Here is a 19761-nt window from a genome sequence, read left to right as displayed (position 1 = left end):
TGTCATGAGGCCAACAACTTATGCTATAGCATGAGAAGCCAACAGAGGCAACTTAAAACATGGGGGCAATGAAGACGATCTCTCTGGACAGGAAACCAATTCCCTCTATACCCCTAACCAAGTCCTCTCAATTATATAGATGTCATCTTTCCATAGATCGCAGGGACACTTTAGATTCCATAATCTCCCCTGAGGATCCCCCAGTATAGCTTTGTCACTGCTCAATTCCAATTTTACACCACTGAGAATGAGCTAGAGGCTGGAGGAAAAACATCTCACCGGAGAGGGTTTACTGGGTGGCTCTGGCTTCTTGACCACTGGAGTCTTGATGGCTCTGGGGACAGGGACCTCCCGAGGACTTTTGGAATTAGGAAGTGGAGATGGTGACAGTGGCTGCACCAAAGAGGCAATCCGAGGTGATGTCTTGACTGGATTATTAGCAGGCTTTCGGGGTACCTCAGGTGGCTGCAGCAGTCTGGAAGTACTGGCCTCTTCCCGAGCTGCCAGGGCAGGGGGCTTTGGGGTACTGCTGATAACAGGAGCCTTTCGGGGCTGGTTGGTTGGCCTAGGAGTATGCAGGGAAGGGGGTCTGCTTGGGGCATTCTTGATCACAGCAGGTAATGGGGGTGACCGAGGACGCTGAGGTCTACGTGCTGGTTCCTAAAAGAGGCCCAGAGACAGTAAAAACTTGATCCTAGCTTGAGACACCTAAAGAAAAGCCCCTCTCCTGTCCTTGGGCTTTACCTCTGTGGAAGGTCTGGTGGTCACTTCCAAGGGCAATTTCTTCAGGTCAGCCTGGGAGCGGATGGGTGTGGTTTTCTGCAAGGAAAACAATTATGAGGTTGTTTGCATATCTTGGTACATGTAAGCAAATTTTTTTGGACTCCCACTATGTGTCTGGGAGAGTGAGCAAATAAAAAGTAAGGGTTATTGTGCATTTCCTATTCTCACTGGGGAGACAAAAAATACGGTCAGTCTTGAATGTGGACTGCACAGGTAAAAGCCCAAACATGATGGAGAATGGAGAACGCTCATCTGTGGCAGCCATGTGACGCAGGCTGTTTCAGTGCTGCTGCTCTGGAGCCTTCCAGCAACTATCAGCTCCAGTCTGGCTTTATCAGGGGTTAATAACTATGAAAATCCTAGAAACATGGGTTCCCTTGACATCTAAAAATGCTGGCTTGGTGGTGGCATGTGATGTGATGAATTACAGTCTAGTGGATGAAAAGGGAAGGTTATGGATGCCAGGTTTAAAACATTTGGCTGTGGTTCTGCAATGGAAGAGAAAGGTGGTAGAGGAAGCCTTGACCATCAAAAAAACATATCTCGCCAAGGAACTCTGCCTTCTTCCTGTGAAAATGCACTGCTCCAAGCTGGCGAAAGAGGCAATCAAGGCCACCCTGGCTGAATGCAAACTGTAATAAGACCCAAGACAGGAGAGGAGGAGAAGAAATGAGCTTTGGTAAAGCCCCCAAAAGGTGACATGCTATTTGGCCTCCTGACGTGCAAGTACAGATGTTCAGAAGCTCCTCATGCTGGTAAAAAAAAAAAAAAAAAGCCCATCACACTATGAGATGTGCACATCTGCTGTCGAATCATGGTTCTCATGCAAGAAAAATACACAATTCTGTTGTTCTGAATCCTATGGTTTCATTCAGCCCACTTCTATGGTCTTAACCCAGTTCATTATATTTGAACTGCGTGGCCTCAAAACTGAAATGAGTAAAGTCTCAAAAGTTTTAACAGACTAGGGCCTCCCTGGTGGCGCAAGGGGTTAAGCACTGCACTATGAAGCAATCCGCAGTCTTTGCAGCACAAGTTCAATCCCCGGCCAGCCAGGGTGCAACCCATATGGCAAAGCAGACCTCTCCTGTCCCGCCCACTGCTCCCCTCAGCAGTGTTTGTCAGTCAGTCTGCTCCCCACTCTGTCTCTGGTGAATCCTCTCACCCTCCCGCATCTCTGGCCTGTACCCCAGCTCTTATATGCATAAATAAATCTTTTAAAAAAAAAAAAGTTTTCACAAATTATAAACTTCACAAATATCATTTTACTTGGATCTCTTTTAGAGAAGATTAAATAGAACACCTTGTTATTATGTGAAAGAACTAGTTATTGCACATAAAGTATATCTGCACATATGTAAGAGAAAAAATATATAGACCATCAGCAAATTATGAGATTCCATGTGGTTAATCCAGCAATTGAGACACTGGGAAAAAGTGTAAATGGACTAAATTCCTATATAGAAGGAACCAACAAAAGATGTGTAAATACTGATGGATTAGGACAGAAAGGACAGGTGGGATTCAGGACAGGGAGTCATACCTAAGACATTCCCAGACAGGGAAAAGCTTTTGTAATAAATACATTTGGCTGATACCATAAATATGTAAGACATTTATTTGCCAAATTCTAAGACATTCTACATGAACTGGACCACTTCATAATATATAAACAAAAGTTTTTTGGTTTTTAAAAAAAAAAAAAAAAATCAAGGCATACTACATAATCACTGTAGCTGGAGGTTGGGATTAAAAAGTTCTGACAACACACACAGGTGAGTGGAGAGCGTGAGTAAGCAGGGGTCATTCTACTGACACAGGCTGGCTCTGCCTGCTATCCAATAACCCACATACCTGAAGGGCCTCCAGCTTCTCCTGCTGTTGGCGTATTTTCTCTGTCAGCTGTTTCTGCTTCTCTTCCTGTGTCTTCAGGTCCTTTTTGAATGTTCCCAGGGGAACCTTCTGCTTCTGTTCAGAAGCTTCACACCTATACAGAGAAGATGTTAGGGACATTTTGGCAAAACAGGGCTCCAGGTAGGCAGGTCCTTCTTCCTCAGCCAACCATGCTGTCTCTCACCAGAGCAACCAACTCAGAGTTCTCCAAGTACACTGAATTAACACTCACTGTAGAACACAACCTGCCCTTACTTCCAGAGCACTTATTACGTGTATCAAGACAGAGATGTAAGGATGTGAACACTGACCTCAAGAAGCATAGTGAGTTATTTACCCCAAAGAGAGAAGAGAATATGGGTGTGTGTGAGGGGCACCCACAATCTCTTTGTGAGAAAGTGCTCACCGGTCCTGCTCAGGATCAGGGTTCATGGAGCAAACCCAGGTGTCAGGGTAATCTTTTTCCACGCTACTCAGCTGGAAGGGGAGGGTACGCCACTTAAGACACAAATCTGCAATACAGAAAACATCCCACCCAAGCATGAGCTATACCCACCAACAATATCTATAATCTGGCTCCTCCCAGTCAAGCCCAAGGCAAAGATGCTTCAGCCTTTCCATACAAGTGTCTTCACACTGGTTCCAACTCTGTGTTCCTTACAGAAAGTAATTATTCTCAGAGATAGGGATTCCAGCAAGGATGGAAACTATATGGTGGACTCTCAACACCCCCTTAGACCCTGCCCCACTGCCTCTTGTGGCAGGATCCTGGCTCAGTCATCACTCACACTATAAACAGTGTGGCATCAAACCAAGTAAGATCTGGCAGGTTAGATGACTTTCTGCCTCATTCAGCAAGGACAGTATATTTGGGTTCCAAGACCGAGCTCAGAGCCATCACCAAACACACTCATATCCCTTGTGAGAACCTAAGTCCCTGAACGTCAGTATGGTCAGGAGGCAGGCATGGGGATGGAGAGAAGAGGGTGATGGACTACATTGTAAAGGGGTCGGGTGGGGGTTCCCACCACTGACTCACCACACTGGATGGTGGTTGGGATTTCCATAGCTCTCCTGCGTTTGTATCGAAGCTCACTGGATGGTGGCTGGTTCCAATTGGCAGAGAGGTAACCAAACTCATCCCAAAACTTGATGATTCCCCGCTGGGCTGGAAGACAAATACCCACACAGCACATTAGACACCAGTCTCCTGCTCCTCCTAAATTCATCCTTGTTAGGTAATGAGAGCATTCTAAGGCTAGAAGTGAAGAAAAGAGGCAAGGGCCAACCCATTACCAATGGCAATGTCTTTCCAGTACTGTGCCAGGTGTTCCCCCATTGCCCGCAGCAGATGCCGGTACTCCTTGGCATCAGCAAAGTCCTGCTTGTTGTGTGTAGGCTCCAAGACCAGATAGGGCACATCAACCACCCCAACAACCCCGCCACATGCCCTGCAGGGAGAGAGAAGACACAGTTTTGTCACTCCACTGTTCAGAGATTCCTTGTCATCTACCCTGGGCTGGAAACCTCTCCTTGGGCAGTACTCACATGCCCCCTTCCAGCTGTGGGCCCACTTTCTCATACATTTTGATCAACCGGCTACAGTTGTAGATAAACATGCCATCCAGGTCCCGGTGTTCAATATTAACCCCAAAAACAAAATTCAGTTCCTTAGGTTCTTTAAGTGCTCTGAGAAAACAAAAAACAAATTCAAGATCTAGCAATTAGCTCACAAGCACCACGGTGTTTAAGATGTGCTAAACTTCAGCTTAAACTTGAGGCAAGCTAAACAAAAGTTGTGCATTTCCATTCAATGTATAACCTGTTGGACTTGATAGGGGATATGTGTCAAGCAGCAACTCTAAGCATCCCTAATTAAACATATATAAATAACTTGGCTGGCTTTTGATAATAAAACAAGGATGGATTTAAGTCTGAATGGGATACACCGAAGCTGCTGCAAGTCTTGAAAAGATAATTGCATGGTGGAATAAACACAAGGTTTTTTGCATATTTACACCACACTAATGTGACAGTAGTTAATTTTAAAGACAAAAGTTCACAAGAACAATGAACATGTAAGAAAAGAGGCCAACAAAATGTCAACAAAATTGTAGAAAGTTGAAAAGCAGATGAGCAAACAGAGGTTTGACTGAGATGGAAGAAACCAGGAACCTACGGCTACCATGGTAAGGCAGTCAACAAGAAGCCAGGCAGGAACTCAAGGCCCAGCAACTAGGGTGGCTCCTGACATGAAGGTAGGACACATAATTTAATGATCTGGGCAGGACAACTGCCCTTTCTGGATGTAGATGAAAGAGGCTCCAGATCTCAATCTCAGCATTATCCCATCTATCCAGAGTAAGTATATTATTTGTCCTAATATATCAATAGTCACCCAGTAGCTATCACTAAGTAGTAAAGAAGAGATTTGAATTTTTATTTCAAATGTTCCAAATTTTTCAAGTTTTATAGAATGAAGAATTTATATATCCTCCAAATGAAAAGAACAAGAAAATAGTAGAGAAGGAAAAAAGAGATGAGATTGTTGCCAGTGAAGAAAGTTCGGTGTTCAATTCAAGGTACTGGCCCTGCCCTGCCACTTCCTGGCCTCAGAAAGAACCTAAGACCTCTCTCACTAGTGGGCATTTCACAAGCATTTGAGATCACAACATTAATGATTCCCTCAAAGCAATCTTTGTGATGGAATGTCAACCTTCCAGGAACGTCAACCTTCCCATTCCTGGTAAGGGATTCCTCAAGATTGTTATTGTCAATAATAGGTACAAAAGCTACGTTATTTTAAAAAGACACAATGTCAGCCTTTGGTACTCACCGCTGCTTGGCCTCTTTGATGCGCTTCTTGACATCAGCTTCTCTGCGCAGGGTAATGGCTGTGTTCTGGACCTGTCGCAACATCACCTGGAAATGTACATCAGCACCACGTGAGGAAGACTGTGCTCTGGGCCACAACAGGTAAATAATACTACATCTGAAACTTCTCACTTAAAATCACACAGGTGCAAAAACATACCTGGAGATTTCCTTTCTACAGAAAAGACATAACTAGGAGCAAACTCAAAAGCTGTGTTTCACTTGCCCAGGTCTGATAACATAGAGGAAACACCCCCCAAATGAAACAACAGACCATTACAGAGTTATGTGCTGGATTGCTGAAGCAGGAAGTCGCTAAGTCTGCAGCTTACATTCTGCTGATTGCTGGAGTGGAAAGTTCCCATGGTGTGCTGCTTGCCAACAGTAGTAGCCATGGCTACCTTGACCCCCTTCCCAAACAATAAAGAAAGTCTATCACAGATGGGGTAACAAGCTTCCTCATACAAACTGTATAAAACCTTACCATTCCTGCAATCCCAAGCTCAGACTTTTGGTAGCTATCCCACTGAGTCTGCCAGTGTGACAAATTTCTCTCTCACCACCTCTGAGTGCCGTCTGATTTCTCTGGGAAATTGCCATAACAAGATAGAGGACAGAGAACTACTCTGACCCTGACTACTACGTGTGACTTGGGGTAAGTGACCCTCTTCACTTCAAAATATCTTTCTACAAACTAAGATACAGTGTTCTTCTCATATGGTTGTTAACATAATGAAATGATTAGCCAAGATTTTGGAAAATATTATGCTTACCGGTGATTATGGGACCATCTTAACATACCATTTTGGGCTTTAGGGCAAGGAGCACACAACTAGCCTAGGGCTAAGCCAGGTCAGCTCTGAGATGCTAATGCTAGGGAATGGCCAGCGGCCTAAGGCCTTACCCTCGAGTCCCGTGTGAGGTCTCCACCTAGGCGTAGTTCTAATGTTCGGGCTTTGCTCTCCGCTTCCCGTGCCTTTTCTTCAGCTGAAACCCAGAAAAAACCGTGATAAGGAACTCAAAGGTTCACAACTCTTAATCACCTCTCTTGAATCCCACACCGAAGCAATCTCCGATGGATAAGAAGCATGTACACGGTCAAGGAACAGGGGAGCTGGAAGAGCAACTCCCCTGCTTGGACAGCAATAAGTTCAAAAAACCAAGAGGTCCCAAGAAACAGGCACTATTTATACCTGAAATATGCTTTTCAATTTTTACAAATGAATTAGAACATGTCAAAAATCACCCAAGGCAACCAGAGTTAAACCCTCAGCATGAGCTGGAAGCTATCCAGTCCTCAGTTAATCACTCTCCATCAAGCTGCTGGTAAGTCCTACTCAGCATGAAGATTTCTGCCCTGGAGTCAGGATCCAATTTCACAAGTATATGGGTCAGAGTTCACTCCAGGCAAGCCAAGGAATTGCTATTGTTTTAGGTAAGTCCCTATAAATGGCTGAAGAGAAAACAGAATTTGGGGGGGAAAGTGCTGAGGGGAACTGGTAACAGAGAAAGGTGTACAAAGAGGTGGACCAGTAATTCGGGAGGACAGTGCGATCCCTGGGTGTCAGCTTTAACTTAGGCTATAAGCAACATCTCTCAGACAACCCCCACCCCAGCATTCCCTTCTGCACAGGGCCAGTGTGGGATAGGGGTGTGGGGGCATTACCAATCCGGGCTACGTGCTCAGCTTTCTTCACCTCCTGCTCTGCACGGGTCTTGAAGCGGCTTGACGTGTACTTGTACATCCTGAACAGGGGAAAAACAACTTAAGGGCTGAACTAGCAATGGGGCAGTACAGCAACCTGCGCAGCTGAGAAAACACCTTGCCTTGTAGCCTTCCTACCTCCTTCCAAACTGTACTGTCCCACCCTCACCTTTCCCCAAGATGAGACAAAGGCATGTTCATTCAGAGATAAAAACCAATTACTCATTCCACTGGCCCCTTACCTCCTGGCTCCATCTTTGATAAGCAACGTTACTACTCCCCAGGTGTCCACAGTAACACACCTCAGTCATCAGCCAGAGCCTTTGCTTCCCAATACAATGTCTCAAGATTCCTGAAGCCAAGATGTTCTGCTCACTGTGTCAGGCAGGGTACCCTCCATACCACAAAGGCACTCACACTCAGTATGCTTTGCTAGCCTCCCTCCACAGCCTATCAGACACCCCCACCCCTCTCTTGGGAACCTCAGTAAATCACAACCAGCTTAAATGCCCAAAGTCAACTCTGTCAGAGCCTTTCAACCAGCATCACTCCAACAATGCCCCAGAGAAATGTGTCCAGAGCCCTACCTGGGCTTGTACAGGCAGCAGGAAAGCCTCTTGGTTTGCACTTTGTGCCCATGGATAAAGATCCTCATTCGGGGATCAATGTAGAGCACAGCAGCATAGGCACGGAATGAGCGTCGCTCTGGCTTCCTAAAAAAGCAGGAAGGCAGGAATGCTGTCACTCACCCCACGAGTCTAACCATGTACCCATGGGAGGACAACCTCGCTGCAGGCCCTGCTCCTTTCCACCTCATATCTCAGCTACTCTTGCCACTCTGAAGACGTGCTCCCTCAGTGTGGGCATCACACCCTGGCCCCTCACTTCCCCAGCACAGGTAGGTAACCCACAGGCAACTGACTGGGCTCTATCACTGCCCCAATGCAGAATCCAGGAATTGCGCTCTCCTCATCAGGTCTGTTTCTTTTGTTCCATCAAGGAGTTGGAGCAAGGGATCATTAGCCTTCTCTTTTGGCTTAAAGATCAGATTTATCACTTCTGCCTTAGAGCAAGAACATGTGGCATTCTCAACTGAATACTGGGAAATCTGGGGAATGAGCTTTTCCCCTCTCCCTCCTGAGTTTTACCTCCCTGACAGAATAAACACCAGTTCCAGGGCTTTCTTGTCTTCCCAGCCACACTCACGTGCCCTCTGGAGAAGTCTCTGCCATTTGGATATCTCGTGGATTTGAGATTATGTCTAGCTCTGGTTCTCCATTATCCATGAGTTTGAGATTGAAAATGATCACCAGCGTTCCTGGGAACAGAAGCCCTCCTTTTGTTTGCCAGCACCCACAGACCAACCCTCTGCCCTGCTTCCCCATACTACTCATGGCTGCTGCATTTTAGGGGCTACGGGCTCACATCCTACTCACCACTGCCCCCAGGAATCTTCATGAACTGGGTCATCACTTCTTCCTCATTGCGAAAGGGAGAATACTTATAAATGAGTTCTGTCTCAATGGAAAACTTCTCCACATTGTCTGTGACAGGATCCCGGGTCCGAGCATGCCAGGTGGGCAAAGGGACTATCACCTTTGGAGCAAGCACAGGCAGGCACTTTGAGGGAGGTCCCAGAAGAATGTTCCACCAAAATGTACATCCATCTTGTCCCTCCCCACAGTAGTGCCACACTGCCCCAGAGGCTGGGTCCAAGCTCTGCAGCCTGGAACCAGAGGCACTGTGGCTTCTGCCCTTTCCCAAAACAGCCTCACATTGCTGTTTATGTCCTGAGGATCTCTGCACGACAGTTCTTTGCTTGGGATGTCTCTGGTCATTTTCCTAATTTGGTAATAATACTACTCTTTCCACTAAGGAAAATTTACTTGCAATTATCTGGTAAATCTGAAGATACACACAAACATAATCAAAACTCAGCAATTTCACTCCCAGGTATATAACCTAGAAGAAACATCTCTACATATGTACCAGCAAATTTATGTAAGAATAACGCAAATATCCACTACAGAGTAATTACATTAAACCACAGTATATTTATGTAATGTAATACTACACAGTGATGAAAATGAACAAGCTACTAGCTACTAACATAGTTTAACAATGGATGAATCTCACAAATACAATAAAAGCAAAATACAATAAACCAATTCTATAGTATAAATCCATTTACATAAAATTCACAAACAAAATTAACCTATTATTCAAGAATTACACACAGGTGTCAAACTATAAAGAAAAACAAGGAAATGATCATGACAAAAGTTACCTGAAGGTCGTTCCTCCAGGGGTGCAATAAGGAATATGACCAGTGAGGAGCATACTGGGGACTTCTATGATGGTGGCTACATAGGCGTTTACTTTCTAATTACTCCCTCAAGTGTACATATATTTAAACACACTCTTGCATATGTATGGTATTTTATGACTAAATAATGTTTTCAAAAATTCTATCATTGAGGTCCTAGTTGTACCTAAATGAAGCTGGGGGGTGGGGGAAAATCCTAGTCTTTCTTCACAAACTGTACTTCAAATGCCACTTCCCCAGAGACCTCAATGTCCTCCCCATGCTCTGAGCCAGAGGCTTTCAGAGCAGATGGTAGAGGAGAACCTCTGTACAGCAAACTAATTGAGGCACTTCAGATACACAGACTGGAAAAAGGATTTTGTATTTTAACAACTGTGAGGTTGATAAAGAGTTGAGACATTTAACTGGTTTCTAAGGAACTTCCTGTCTATAGTATTCAACCCTAGGGCTGGTTTGGACACATTCCTCCCCAGCTGAAAATGATCTTATTTTGAAATCTTGGCTGAGTTCACACTAGAGTACAATCCAAAATAGTGACCTTCCAGAACCAAGTATGGAAAAAACTTCAACCTAGCTTTATCACCAGGGGAATTGAGTTCCATTTGTGTTCTGTGAAATTATACCCCACTCTGCACCTCTCATTCTTCACAGGCCTCCCAGGTGACAGTGGCATTAGTTTAATCCATGGTCTACTTCCATCAGGACCCATTCCTGCCATCGAACACTTCTCCTTTAGAGTCAATGTTACCATTCTTCTGGTTTTCCTCCTATACTTCTGGCATTTTATCTCCTTTACCACTTTTTCCTCCCCCAACCTTTAACTGCTGGCATGCCTGAGGTTCCATATCCTCTTCTCACTGTATTCACTCCTTTAGGTGAGTTCACTTACTACATCAAGAATCCCTGAGCATGGACCTCCTCCAAGCTCCAGGCTCAGGCTTAACTTGACGAGATCAGAACAGAACTTATATTCTTTCCTCCAAATTCCTTTCATTTTTCTCCTGCTCCAGACAGCCCCATAGGCAGGAATTGTTATACACTGATCAAGAACCAAATCTGTGGATCCATTTCCTAAAGAGATGACTCCCCCAATTTCTCTCATCTCCCTACTATGAGTCCCCCTAGACTACAAATAGCCAGGGCCTCTCCACTGGTCCACTAAGACCCCAATCTTCCCAAACCAATCACTACATGATAACCGTATCGATCTATTTAATGAGAATCTGATGTCACATCCTTGCTTAAATTTCCTTTAGTCACTTTTAATAAAGTGTCATATGCACTAAGGTCCTAGGGTCAAGTCTAACCTGGCCCTTCCTGCTCTCCAGAGACTGCCACCTGGCAGACTCTGCCAAGTCCCTTCCTACTACTTTACCAGCTCTCAAGATCTTGAACAGACTGTTTCTATTGACTTGAACCCCGCCTCCTGCCACATTCAGGCCATCAGGAAACATTTCTGAATAGCCCAGCCTGGGCTGAGTTCTCTTGCCCTATCTCCTCCCAGGAGCCTGCCCTCCCCAGCTGCAGCACTTCTTTTCCTCCAAAAACATTGACTGAACTGACATATTGCATCACAAAGGCAAACAAAACTCACTAATTTGCTAAATAAAGATAGTAGAAAAAGATAGCCTTTCATTCCCAACATGAACTAATTTGCAATGATTTAGGTGCACATCTAAAGGCAGCTAGTACAAGTTAATCACAATTAAGCAACAGAGATGAATCAGACTAAATCTTTGAATTCAACTATATGCTTTTGTGACCAGTGTGGACCTCTCTCTACAGACCCTCAGAGTTCCCTCTCTCAAGTTCTGGCCTCTATTTCTTACACATAAAAGGAAAAGTTTAGTTTGAGGTTGGGCCTTGTTCCCTGCTTCCCCCTCCCCCGCCCCCACCCCAGCAAAAGAGAGGCCACAAACCTCATCAGACTAGTTCTGCAAATAACAAAGCTATCAGTACACAAAGACAACCATTTAAGCATGCGGTTCATTTAAATGGTTAATTACCAAAATATTTTAAAATTAGAATATTCTAAGTTCATTAGGGCTTCCTTCTAGCATAGCGATAATCCTGAGTATCAGCTGTCATTTAATTACAAGTTTACAGTGATATTTTCCATATGATCACCTGTTTTACCACCCACCTGGGGCTTTGTAGATTTCTGGCTTGTAGCTTCTGATACAGGCAGTTAGAATAATATATTTTCTCAAGAAGAAAATGCAGTCATAGCACATTCCACAAAATCACCATAATATGGGAAAGACAGTGTTGTTCCTATTATTATTGCCAGCTGTGGTCTCCATCCATACTCAAGGAGGCCCAAAATACTTCTGATAAAATAACTTTCCATGGTGACACCCCCATACCTCAGACTAAATTCAAGCTATAGCTCTAGGGGAGCTACAAAGCCAGTTCTTGGTTTCTGCTAGTTACAGTCTGATTCTCAGAAATAAGGCAACTACTCTGAAGTGCTTTTTGAGATTTCTCTTCCTCTCAGATTAAGATATCTGCATCAACCAATTCAGACCCAGGAAATGTGGAATGGTGACTCAGATCACAGAAATGGGATTTACTTCATCAATGCCTTCCTCCTCGTGAAAGGTACGAGACAGAAAGAGGCAGGTCATGGTGTCGTCCTTCTTGGTGAAGAGGATGAAATCCTTCCCAATGCGCATTGAGCCCCTGAGAGAAAAGCAAAAACAGATTATTTTCCCAGGGATTCATAAATTCATTCTGAAAAACGAACAATTGCACCCTCTAGATACGACTAAAATTGCCTGGGGGGGGGGGGGGAGGCTCTGCTAAAGGCCTCTCTGTGTCTCAGGATCCTGAGCTGAGTTCCACAGCCCGCTTAATTGACATTCCTCCCTTTGCTCTTCCGTGGGCCTTAGTCCTTTCTTATCACCTTCTTACCACACTTATCCACCACACTGGGCTGCCACAACCTTTCTAAGGCACATGCACCACCTATCTCCAGCTCAGGTCAGTCTCACTGCCTGTCTGTTGCCACGGCAGTAACAAGTTAACTCTGCAGCCTGTGCCCTGGGTTCATTCCAGCTGTGCAACCATTACAAGCCCCTGACTGTGCCACTATCAGGTTTCACTCTAGTAACTGATGCCTTCAAAACATCACCTCCATGCTCACTGTATCTCCAGTTCCCATCCTATCTTTCTTTCACTGATAAAAATTCCTTCTCCTGCCCTCTCATCAAACGGCAGCACCGTTATGCTCACAAAAAAAACAGTATGAACCCAAGGCTCAGCCAAACTTAGGGACTAACCATACAAATTAAAATTCTTGATCATAATTTTTATTAGTGGGCAGTATGAGGGGCAACCCAAAGCCTCCAATTTCAAAGAGGTCTATCTAATTAGTTCACATCCTGTAACTACATACAGCCATCTTTTCTCTCAGGATTGTTTATACTTCAAGTTCATTATGATACAGGCATGTCCCTGTTTTTGAGTGCAAGGGATTTCTGGGAAATGTGCCTCAAGGCTGACTTCCACGAATCAAAAGTCTGAATGAATGAAATGCATCCTCCCTGTTTGGTCATAGTTAAGCCTTCTGAGAATCAGGCAAGAACAGGCCTTTCCAGACAGGACGAAGCACCACTGGAAAGTCTGCCCACTGAACAATGAATGGGGCTGCTTAGCTCTTTTCTTCTGAACAACTTCTGGGGCTTTATGGATATTATCTCATTAGTCTTCATAATAGCCCACAGAAGTGATGGCACTGAGAAATCTTAGTACTTTGTTCTGTGTTCAAATACAAACCAGAAAGGAATGCCAAATAAATGCCATGTCCTATTTCCCCAATGCTCAGGAAAACTCCCAGCATACTCTCCAGAGACACCCTGGGGGCTGCTAAATCCTGTTTCTCTTCTTCCACTTCCCAAGATGCTGGCAATGCTCCTTCTCCTGACAATTTCACAGTCTTCCTCTTTCTTCCCTGAAGCTTACGGGTGGCAAAACAAGGCACCTTATTATCTTGCCTCTGTCAAAGGTTACTCTTGCCCTAATTTGGCAAACACTTTCACATTGTACCTCTTTCTTCCTTGTCTTTAATCCTGACCTTGGAGGCTCAATGGCAACAAATGAAAAACACCACCTCTCTTAGCTGGCTTCCCTGCCTTTTAATTCTATTCCACTACCAATAACTTTCTCCTGGAACTCTTTTTCAACATCAGCATTGATTTCAAGATGATTATACTCTGAACACTAGATGGCTCCATCTCAACAGGTACTTTACAAAAGACATTCTGCTGAAGTGTATTAATAACACTCTCAACTTCTATAAATTTTCTTGCCCCATCTTCTAAGCATTTTTAGAGCTACATTTCAAGCCCTTTGTCAGAGATTAGAACCCCCTTTTCTAGCTTAGAAAACATATATTCAGGGGCCTCCCTGGCAGCGCAGGTGGTTGAGCACCACACTGTGAAGCTGTCAGCAGCCTGGGCAGCATGGGTTAGATCCTGGCCAGCCGGCAAGAATCCCACATGGCAAAGCAGACCTCTCCTGTCTCGCCCGCTGCTCCCCTCAGCAGTGTATTTCGTCAGTCTGCCTGTTCTGTTCCCTGCTCTGTCTCTGGTGAATCCTCCCACCCTCCTGCGCATCTAGCCTGTATCCCAGTTCTTGTATGAAAATAATCTTAAAAAAAGAAAACATATATTCAGAGAGGTGAAATGGCTTACCTGAGCTACAGAATTGCTAAAACCAGGTAGGAGACCTTACATGGGAAATAAGGGCTTCTTACCTCACACTAACCTCAGTTATTGAGGACTGAGATCACCTGCACCAGAATTATCTGGGGGAACCTATGAAAAACACAGAATTCCTAGGCCCTATTCCATACTCACTGAATTAGAACAAGAATTTGCCACAGAAAGATCAAAGAAATAAGAAGTCAGAAACCAAACAAGACTTCTCACAGCAATGAGAGCATTTATTCTTGAATCTACTTGGCATGTATTACACTTCCAATCTACAAAAGAGGAAGCTAAGAGGGAACTAACAAAGTAGCTAAGGTGAGATTTGAACTTTAATTTGTCTGACTCAAATGAGATGGGCAACAGCTCCGACTCTGCAATCAAAATGATGTAGGGTTCATGTGTCAGCTCCACATTTGCACATTTTTACACCTTAGTCATTTCACCCTAATAATCCTCATTGCTCTCCCAATTATGTTTATTGAGGCAAAGTTGGTTTACATCATTTTATTTGTTTTAGGGGCTACAGGCTCAAACCTCTACAAATATGTTTTCAGACCATGCCCACCTTCAAGCCCCAATAATCCTCTACCATGCTCCATTGGGTCCCTTCCTCCCCAACTCCCACCGTGCCCCTCCCCTTTCTGGTTGCCTCAATTTTGCAGTCAGATGTCAACAGTTAGTAAACCTCAATTTCTTCATTCCAAAATGAAAATAGCAATATTCATACCTCATAGAGCTACAGTGAGGATTATATGGGTTTTTAGCACAGTGCACCTGACACATAAGTGCTTGTTCTTATGATTTCATTCCTGCCCTGCAGACAAATCATAATATTCAGGTACCAGATCCTTAAAAGTTTTTGGAAAAACTCTTTCTTGCCCACACACCCAAAGCACTCTGCACCTGAGACAATAACCTAACTGCTGATGTTACTACCAAACCACCCCCCTCGTGAAAAGAAAACGACATTTCCACAGCAAGACTGGAAACTTGACTCAGAATTCCATTTGTACAAACTCCAATTCCACTAAATCTTATTCCATTCAAAGGTATGTACAGCTGGAAGTGAGCATTTCAGAAATAGAAACCTTTCTCATGGGGCTTCACTAAAAACCACAACAACACATTCCAAACACCAAACAAGTGGGAACCAAGGGCAGAGAAAGAAATCCCAAGAGATCTGAAGACATTAGGTAGGTCTCTGCTACAGGGGCTAACAGGACATATGTGGAGACCACATACAGGCCTCTTACTCACACTGGGTCCCCGACAGCTGGCACAAAGTATGACAGGTGGCAGGTGCTCAGGGAATACTGTTATGCTGTGAAAATACCCTCTTCACCCTCTCAATCCTAACACCACAAAACAATCACTAACACCCTCAAATACAGGGTGAAAAATAAAAATCTTCAGTAGGAGAGGTAAAGTTCCAGAATACAGTGCCAACAGAAACCAACAGCTTCTCCACCCTAACTGGCTTTAGACATTCATATATTTCAATCTGTCAAGTAGTTTAGGATGCAAAATAGCTAGTAAGCCCCCAAGCCACTACTTTTTTCTGACTTCCCTCCTGTTTCAGTCATACAGTGGAGGATCAAGGAGGAGGAATGTTTTCACAAACAAAAGTAGGCCAGCATCACTTAATTTTTGTTTTGGGCCCCATGACAGGTTTCTAGTATACTTACGATTTTAACCCATTCCCATACTGCCCAATCTGAGTGGACTCAGGTGTTCGTTTGGCTGACTTCCCAAATTGGATCACACTGGCAGCATCACCTGAAGTGTTGGGCACAAGAAAAAGTGAAAAATTTACATTTCTTTTCCAGCCTCCTCAAAAATCAAAGGTCTTGATATACCCTTGTTAAAGCAGGGCTGTGCAGCTACCTCTGTTCAAGGAAATTCACAAGCATGAGGCAAATGAGGCAACCGCTGATTGGCCTCTCAGTACTGACTTAATTATGATCTTGTTCTGTTACTAGAATACCATAAAGCTGGTGGAGGCCTCTGTCATTCTGTCCCCAGGAAGTTGTACAAGTTAATAAATACAATATCAAGAGACAGGTATACTGATTTACTTCTGGTTGCCTATCTTCCAATCTCCCATACTAGGACAAGACCCACTAAATACACCAATGGAATTAAGCCTGTGATGTTGCAAGAGACTGCACTCTCCCCAGGTGGATTTTCTAAAGACAGTAGTGAGGGATCAGAAAAATGTTATACAATAACTATTTTATAAAAATGATTACATCTTCCCAAAAGCAACACAATCATCTCATCACTTACTTGGATCCATTCCTGCTCCATCATCCAAAAAGCAAAGCATAAATCCTCCTCGAAGGTCATCTCGCCTTTCTGTTAAAAAAAAAAAAAAAGAGAGAACTGCCATTACTAGAGTACTACCCACCAGAGGGTGGTAACATGGTTATGATCACAAGGTAAACCAATGTAAAGCTTGATTCAAAAAGGTCAGGTCACACCTAGCTTTTCCTTCTAGACCTAGTTGATGAGTTAGACATCAGGACCCTTATGGGGTGGAATTCCCATCAAAAATACTCCAGTGCTTTTCAGTTCATGATAAAGCATGAGAGAATTTGTAAGAGAGGCAGGGAAGACTGACCAGCATCTAATCACACCCATGCATAACACACTGAATATGCATATATTTCATATATACCACAATCATTTTTCTGCCTTTCTCTACCTCCTCTTCTACCTCTGCTCTCTGCCATGAACCACAAGCTACTACAATACTCCAACTAGTGCTCAAATTCAAAAGGAAATCTACTCTGTGGGTTAAGTCTGAGGTAGCCTTCAGACGAAGCAATAAAATAAGACAGGCTATGAACAAAGAGGTGGCAGCTGCTATCTAGAAGGGAACATAGGGCCTTCCTGGAGGTTTAGGGTATTAAGTCTCAGCACTGTCACCACTGCGGCCTGAGTTCAATCCCCAGTCAGGGAGCTAACCCACAAATGGCGCAACAGATCTCTCCTGTCTCACACACTGATCCCCTCAGCAGTGTATTTCAGTAGATCCACCTGTTCTGCTCCCCACTCTGTCTCTGGTGAATCCTCTCACCCTTTGCACCTCTGGTCTAGAACCCTAGTTCTCATAAATAAATAAATAAAATAAAAACAAATCTTTAAAAGAAAACTGAAGGGAACATAACTGATTACAGCATTCTAGTGGATATCTCCTGCAGCACCAAGTGGTACCTCATGGTTGCCTCATACAAGCATGTCACAGGCAATGGAGAAGAGACTCCCAAACAGGGACGGGGAGATAATGGAGTTTCAAGGTGCCTTTTGACACAATATTGAGGACTAGGCAAGCAAAGGAGGAACAATACAGGTCTTAGAAGAGCACTTCTACTAAAAGAAGATCTGTGTAAGGTACTAAGGGACAAGCCCAAGACTGCTTTGACTTTTTTAGTCAAAGGACTTCCCCCCCCACCCCCAAAGATTTATTTATACAAGCACTGGGTACCGTCAGAAGCGCGGAAGGGTGAGAGAATTCACCACAGCCAGAGCGGGGAGCAGAGCAGGCACTGCCGAGGGGAGCAGCGGGAGGCAGGAGAGGTCTATGCAAAATGTGGGACCCTCGTCCGGTGGCCAGGGAGCAGCCAGGGATCAAACCAGTGCTGCAGAGGCTGTGGGCAGCTTCGTAACCCAGCGCTCAACCGCTGCTCCACCGGGGAGGCCCCAAAGGACTTTTTAGTCTCCTCCAAGTTGTAGCTCACCAAGTTTATACAAATCTAGGCAATCTCTTTGTCCTCCCCTTGGCCTAAAGATTCATGTGAGTCATGACTACCTTCTGTTAACTGAACTAGTTAATGTAATTTAAAATGCTATTTCTGGGCCTCCCCGGTGGCGCAGCGGTTGAGCGCTGGGTTGCGAAGCTGCCAGCAGCCTCTGCAGCGCCGGTTCGATCCCCGGCTGCTCCCCGGCCACCGGAGGGGGGTCCCACATGGCGCGCAGACCTCTCCTGCCGCCCGCTGCTCCCCTCAGCAGTGTACTTCAGTCCTTCTGCCTGCTCTGCTCCCCGCTCTGGCTCTGGTGAATCCTCTCACCCTCCCGTGCTTCTGACTGTACCCAGTGCATGTATAAACAAAACAAACAGATGAATAAATAAATAAATAAAACATGCCTCTAAAAAAAAAAAAATAAAAAAATAAAATAAAATAAAATGCTATTTCAGGGCCTCCCCGGTGGCGCAGCGGTAGAGCGCTGGGTTGCGAAGCTGCCCGCGGCCTCTGCGGCGCCGGTTCAATCCCCGGCTGCTCCTTGGCCACCGGAGGAGGGTCCCACATGGTGCGCAGACCTCTCCTGCCGCCCGCTGCTCCCCTCAGCAGTGTACTTCAGTCCTTCTGCCTGCTCTGCTCCCCGCTCTGGCTCTGGTGAATTCTCTCACCCTCCCGCGCCTCTGACTGTACCCAGTGCATGTATAAACAAAACAAAAAAAAACAAACAAGCAAACAAATAAAGAAAAACATGCCTCTATTAAAAAAAAAAATGCTATTTCAGAAGTACTATAAACCACAAAGATTTTCAAGTATCAGTGTTCAGGAAAATGAACTTTGCTGGAACTTTTTTATTAACACATGCTTCTTGAAAGTTCAAGGTCAAGGATCTTCCTGGGGGTATTACTGGTAGACAAGAAAATTTCTCTTTGTGGCAATGCCTGAGTCTAGAGAATCCAAATGAGATCTGGCAAGCAGGAGTAAGTACAAGAAAAATGCAAAAGGGTTTCAAAGTTTCTATCTGGAGGAAGTGTCACATGGAGACAAAGGAGGTCAGGTAAAGGATATGGTAAACGATTCTAATTCTAGGTAAGAGCTATTTGCTGTACACAACAGCCATAAAATGTACATGAAGATTCTGCTTTGAGATCTAGAAGTTGGTATGAGCATTTGAAAAGTTCCCAAGAATTACCACCAATTCCTGTATACTACCTAGGAACTACTTCTAGGCCCTTGTGTTAGAACAGGACTCACAAGTTGTTTTAAAACACAATCATCACTTAACACTGGGTCTGGAATCACTTTCAGCTCAAGGACTTCATTTCAAAGCTTTTTTATGTGATTTAAAGAGGCGTAAGAGGGATGTGTCCTGGACACACAGTCCTACAGCCTGTAAATAACCAGTGGAATCTAGGTCCATGGTAATTGTCTCAGGGCCAAAGAAAGACAAGTTGACACAACAAAATCTTCTTCAACTTTACATACAGGTATTGTGGCATCATCAGCTGGCTAGAACACTTATCCCAATCACATGTTTACTTGATGAATATTTACTGACCATTTCCTGCATGCCTGGGTCTGTAATAAGGATAACATAAATAACTGCCTTCATGAAGCTTACGGTCCAGTTGATACGACTATCTATAGCAAATCAGGTAACCAGGAAGATTTATTTAAGCAGAATGAGATTGAGAAGAATTACTGGGTAGAGAAAAATGTAGTGCATAA

General features: G+C 44.4%; 1 protein-coding gene across 3 annotated transcripts in view; it reads right to left on the bottom strand.

Annotated features, from left to right (window-relative positions):
- The window catches only part of MORC2 (MORC family CW-type zinc finger 2), a gene marked incomplete at both ends in the record, with an annotated part of 36078 nt that overhangs the window by 5519 nt on the left and 10798 nt on the right, over positions 1-19761 (bottom strand). For all 3 annotated transcript variants that reach the window (XM_084253768.1, XM_084253769.1, XM_084253770.1), the window contains 16 exons: positions 280-660; positions 745-819; positions 2638-2770; positions 3083-3188; positions 3716-3844; positions 3973-4127; positions 4225-4365; positions 5513-5598; positions 6455-6537; positions 7217-7296; positions 7843-7968; positions 8462-8573; positions 8692-8851; positions 12155-12263; positions 15979-16069; positions 16580-16648. In XM_084253768.1, coding sequence (XP_084109894.1) covers positions 280-660; positions 745-819; positions 2638-2770; positions 3083-3188; positions 3716-3844; positions 3973-4127; positions 4225-4365; positions 5513-5598; positions 6455-6537; positions 7217-7296; positions 7843-7968; positions 8462-8573; positions 8692-8851; positions 12155-12263; positions 15979-16069; positions 16580-16648 — 2036 coding nt within the window. The remainder of the gene's footprint in view (positions 1-279; positions 661-744; positions 820-2637; positions 2771-3082; positions 3189-3715; positions 3845-3972; positions 4128-4224; positions 4366-5512; positions 5599-6454; positions 6538-7216; positions 7297-7842; positions 7969-8461; positions 8574-8691; positions 8852-12154; positions 12264-15978; positions 16070-16579; positions 16649-19761) is intronic.

This window comes from Talpa europaea, assembly GCF_964194135.1.
Source record: "Talpa europaea genome assembly, chromosome: 14".
In the NCBI taxonomy this organism is placed as follows: Eukaryota; Metazoa; Chordata; class Mammalia; order Eulipotyphla; family Talpidae; genus Talpa; species Talpa europaea.
The sequence above is the reverse complement of the archived record's forward strand: the minus strand, read 5'-3'. Positions and strand labels throughout refer to the sequence as shown.